Source organism: Neophocaena asiaeorientalis, unplaced genomic scaffold (assembly GCF_003031525.2).
Source record: "Neophocaena asiaeorientalis asiaeorientalis breed wild unplaced genomic scaffold, Neophocaena_asiaeorientalis_V1.1 scaffold43, whole genome shotgun sequence".
Taxonomy (NCBI): Eukaryota; Metazoa; Chordata; class Mammalia; order Artiodactyla; family Phocoenidae; genus Neophocaena; species Neophocaena asiaeorientalis.
Genome location: NW_020173674.1, coordinates 9,371,136 through 9,376,351, shown reverse-complemented (window position 1 = coordinate 9,376,351; position 5,216 = coordinate 9,371,136). Strand labels below are relative to the sequence as shown.

At 53.7% G+C, this 5,216-nt stretch overlaps 1 protein-coding gene across 1 annotated transcript in view; it reads left to right on the top strand.

The window, feature by feature from the left end:
• The first annotated feature begins 2,846 nt into the window (after positions 1 to 2,846).
• Positions 2,847 to 5,216, top strand: part of BEST1 (bestrophin 1) — an 8,362-nt gene continuing 5,992 nt past the window's right edge. Inside the window, exons 1-3 of the mRNA XM_024749243.1 lie at positions 2,847 to 2,998; positions 4,213 to 4,307; positions 4,859 to 5,092. Coding sequence (XP_024605011.1) covers positions 2,847 to 2,998; positions 4,213 to 4,307; positions 4,859 to 5,092 — 481 coding nt within the window. The remainder of the gene's footprint in view (positions 2,999 to 4,212; positions 4,308 to 4,858; positions 5,093 to 5,216) is intronic.

Sequence of the window (5,216 nt, the reverse complement as noted above, 5' to 3'; positions counted from 1 at the left end):
CAGCGATCCTCAACCTACACCGTCAACTAGACTCGCCTGGGGAACTTGAAAAAACACCAACCACTGGACCCCACCCAGACCAATTGACTCTGGAGGGTGGGGCAGAGGCACCAGGGGTTTGTAGATGTTCCCCAGGAAGAATTAACAGGCACGAGAACTCTCTGGTTTGGAGAGTTGACTAAAACGCTTCCCGTCCTTCATTCTCACCCAGCTGCTGAGGTAGGTGTTATTCTCCCATTTCACAGATTAGGAGACTGAGGCTCAAGTGAACCTGCCCCTTTCCCCAGTTCAGTTAAGGACAGTTGTGGGAAATATGTCTCCCACAGCACAGGCAGCAGGGATGCAGCAAATACTCCTAAAAGATGGTCCCTGATCTCTGAAGAGACTCCCTTATAACAATAATGGTGTGATTGTTTGCTGTGATAAGAAAAGTACCCAAGGTTGTTGTCAAATAATTTTTTTTCCAGACAGAGAATTATAAAGGAGAGAGGGAGGGAGGCGGGAAGGAGCGGATTTATTGTAAGGGAGGGAGGAGGGAAGGAGCGGATTTATTGTAAGGGAGGGAGGAGGGAAGGAGCGGATTTATTGTAAGGCTCAAGGTCACATTGTAAATCAGGGCTTCGGAAGTGTGGCTCAGAGACCACTGGCATTATAATCTCCACAGTGCTTGTTAGAAATGCAGCATCCCTCAGGTCTCAGAATCAGACTCTGGAGAAAGATCCTGAGAAGCTGCATGTTTAACAAATATTCCAGGCTCTTCTTACAGCCACTGAAGACCAAGAGCCACTGCTGCTTCAAGCTTTCACTTAATGCAAGAGGAGATACATCCTAGACCCCCATCACTTCTAGCGACTTAGGGGAGGGTTCTCACATATGGACTGATGTATTAAAATGTATGAAACCCACTGTTGAGATATCAACCAGCTGTCCTTGGGGACCTGGGCACATACTTCCCTATTGCACAGGCTAGCTGGGAAGTGCAGAAACACTGCTGTGTCATCCCACACCAGGCCCGGCCCCCACGCAGCAGCCCCCTTGCCCCCCTTCTCCTTCCATAACTATAAACCAACCTCACGGGGTCCTGCCAGCCAATCACAACCCGAATAACCTATGATGTCACCAGCAGCCAATCAGAGCTCCTCACGAGTATACGCTGAATTCTGTCATCTTAATGAGGTGATGGAATTCTAAAGCAACGCCATCCTTTTCACAGAGGGACACTAAGGCACAGAGAGGAGAAGAGGCCCACGCAGGGTCACTTCACCAGGTGGCAGAGCCAGGACTAGAAGCCAGGACTTCTGCCTGCGGTCCAATGTTCTTTTGGGTGCCCAAAGTGCTGCCAAAGCCCACAGGTCCTGGGCGGAGGCTCCCCTCTCTGGATGGCTCCTGGCACAGGAGATGAGGTCCAAGGCCCTGGCCCCTCCTCCCCACAGCTCTCCCTGCAAGACCTCAGGGGTCAGAAACAGATCCCTCAATCTCCGGAGTCTAGGGCCCAGGGGAAATGGCAGGGTAGTCAGGGCCCATGGTGGAGGGGGGTTGCCCCCCATCTCAGCCCTGGTCCCAGCTCAACGCCCCTCACCCCCGGAAGGAATTAGAGGCCAGACTGCTGCCGGCTGCTTATGGGCAGATTACGAGAAGGGGGCCAAGACAAGGGTTCCTCTGTGGAGGCCCTGGCTTAGGGAGTCAAGTGACCACTTAGCACACACGTGGGCAGTGCCAACCCCTAAGTAGGCAGGGGCACTGGCCAGAGGACCCCAGAGAGTCCCACCAGTCCTGTGGCCAGACCTTTTGTGGGATCGCCTGACCAGCCTGGAGCCCCAACTGTGAGTAAGGGTTATCCCAGAAGGCTGGGCTGGGACATTGAGAGCCTTTGGGGTAGATAACCTGTACATGTGCACATGATGGATACGCACAGGGAGCACACGTGCAGGTGTGCGGGCACCTGTGTGTCTGTGCAAAGGCCCTGAGGTGGAAATGAACTTAGGGAACACCAGGCACACAGACAGCCAGTGTGGCTGCATCAGAGCAGGTAGGGGGGGATGGGGTCCCAAACATTGCTTCAGTAAATTTTTATTGAGCACCTCCTATGAGTACACAATAGGAGCTCCATTCCCAGGAGGGAATAGGCAGTAAACAAGCAGGTAGCATGCAAAATATAATGGCAGTTATAACATGATAAGTGCTATGTAGAAAAATGGAGCAAGGCGAGGGGAAGAGAGGGCCAGTGGTACTAGGATGTTATTTCCAGGTAGGGTGGCTGGGCGTATCCTTTCTGAGGAGGTGATCTGAAGTGGGAGTGAGCCATACACTTAGATTAGGACGAGCATCCCCCAGGAAGGAGGGTCAGCATGTGAAAAGGCCCTGGGGCCACCATTCAGTAAACATCTCCACCAGCCAGGCTCTGTTCTGGACACGGGGAACAGGGTGGTGGCCAAGGCTGACCATGCCCCTTACCAGTTCTCACTCCAGGGTGGTTGATGGAGCTTGGGGAGCTACTGAACATGATGGGCTCATAACTCAGGAAGGAGCCCAGCATGTGGACATTTCTGTTGTTGCCTTTGTGGTACAATTTAAGGGCACAGACCTCTCTGTGTCTTCTGTGCCAAGGCTATGGACGGTCCCTGAGCTCACTTTCCTGGATTCTTGGAGGTCACCTCACTGCCCCCCTCCCAGTGTCCAGATGGGAGAGCTGAGGCCCAGAGAAGGGAAGGGTCCTGGATAAGGTCACTCATGTGTCCTGGACAGATTCTGGAGAGGTCCCTACTCCTTCCTGGCCCCCCCATCAGTATCCCTCTCTGTCTGTTCACCAGCACCCAAGCCCACCTGCTACAGCTCAGTGCCTGGCCATGACCGTCACCTACTCAAGCCAAGTGGCTAATGCCCGTTTAGGTTCCTTCTCCCGCCTGCTTCTGTGCTGGCGAGGCAGCATCTACAAGCTGCTCTATGGCGAGTTCCTCATTTTCCTCATCTGCTACTATATCATCCGCTTCATTTACAGGTACGGGGGGACAAGCCAGGGCTTGGAGCTCCTGGGTGCCTCCCAGCCATCTAGGGGGCCAATGCACAGAGACAGATAAGGCTGAGCTGGGCTTGTGGTCAAACCGTGGGGCCTGAGGCCTGGGGGCTGGAGAGGAGAGAAAAGGAGGCAGCCTTGGGGGGCAGCTCAGTGCAGGTCGGAGCATCTCAAACACCCTTTCCTCAAATCGAGGGAGGAGCATTGGAACCCAGGCCTTACCTAGTCCCACCTAGTCCCTGACTCCCACATAGTCTGACAGGCCCATATCATACGTTTTTTTCCCCAATAAAAATGTGTATTTAAACAATAAAAGACAGCTAAAACCACAGAAGATATGATAGCATTTTTAATGGAAAAAGCATTAATGATGGCAATGCATTGACAAATATCAAACACATAAACCTCTTGAGTTCATCATGATGATACTAATAACAAAGCATGCTCATTCCCTTTGGTTGTTGCTCGGGTGTCAATATACTTTAAAAAAATTAAGACTTTATTTTTTAGAGCAGTTTTAGGCTTGTAGCTTAACTGGGCAGAAGGTACAGAGAGTTCCCATATACCCCACCCCTCCTGCCCCACCCACTCAGCCCTCCCTCATTATCAACATCCCACCCCAGTGTGCGACATTTGTGATGACAGATGAACCCACACACGCGGACACACCACTGTCACCCAAAGTCCACAGTTCACCTTAGGGTTCACCCTCGGTGTTGTACATTCTATGTGGTTGGACAAATGTATAATGATTTGTATCCACCATTACAGTGTTGTACAGAACAATTTCATTGCTCTGTGCTCTGCCGATTCATCCCTCCCTACCAGATATTTTTTTTAAAGACCAAACACTCATTTCAACCTGTTTTCAAACAACTGTCTTTTGGATCCTTTAAAAAGGTCAGTGGTGCCTAAAGCTGACCCCTTCAGCAGGACCTTCCTTCCTCCACCTTATAGAAAACCTCCTGAGGGTTTCTCCTCCAGGCATGGAGCAGAGGGCCCATTGGGGTTTCAGGGCGGCGGGAGAAAGAGGGGGACCTGGCTCAGGCCAGAGGAGGGGCCCCAGGCAGGCCAGTGAAAGGGATAGGGAGGTGAGGCTCCCACTCTCCTACCCCGGGCCTGGCTGGACCTGGGACCAGTCTCAGCCATCCCCTCCCAGTATCTACACATCTTTGCCCCCACCCCCCCACCTCCCCCAGGATGGCCCTCACGGACGATCAGCAGGTGATTTTTGAGAAGCTGACTCTATACTGCGACAGCTACATCCAGCTCATCCCTATTTCCTTCGTGCTGGGTGAGCTCCCCCTTCCGCGTGCTGGGGTCCCAGTGGCTGCTCCAGGCTCCAGACAGGCAGATCATGAAGAGCTAGCTGGGGAAGGCCAGTGGCATGTCAGCGCCTCTCGGTGGTTCAGGGAAACGGGGAGCCTGCAGCCAGAGGGACTGAAGTTAGACATTAATTAGGAAGGCTGTCCTGCTGTTAGCACTCAAGACCCCACTTTCTTTTTTTAAATTTTATTATTATTTTAAACATCTTTATTGAAGTATAATTGCTTTACATTGCTGTGTTAGTTTCTGCTAAGACCCCACTTTCTGAGGGCAGCGCCGACATTACAGTAGTCCCTGGAGCCTTGCGCAGGAGGGGAGGTATCTGGCAGATTTCTGGGAAAGCAAGCGGGGCCAGAGAGAGAACTCAAGTCTCTCGTGCCTTCACGCGAAGCTGTCCAGGAGGATTGGTGCTGGGCCCAGCCCCATTAGAAAGATGGAGAAACCGAGGCGTCGCCCTCGCTGGGCTCTGGCCGCAGCGTGGGCCTTCGCCCCTCGCGCCCCCGCCCCCCTCCCGCCCAGGCTTCTACGTGACACTGGTCGTGACCCGCTGGTGGAACCAATATGAGAACCTGCCATGGCCCGACCGCCTCATGAACCTGGTGTCGTGCTTCGTCGAGGGCAAGGACGAGCAGGGCCGGCTGCTGCGGCGCACGCTCATGCGCTACGCCAACCTGGGCAACGTGCTCATCCTGCGTAGCGTCAGTGCCGCGGTCTACAAACGCTTTCCCAGTCCCCAACACCTGGTGAAAGCAGGTGGGCGGGGCCTGGCGACGCAGTGGGCGGAGCCAGAGGCTGACAAGGGCGGGGCCGGAGCTGCAGATGGGTGGAGTCAGAGGCCCCAGGGCTGAGGATTGGGTGGGACCAGGAGGGCAGTGGG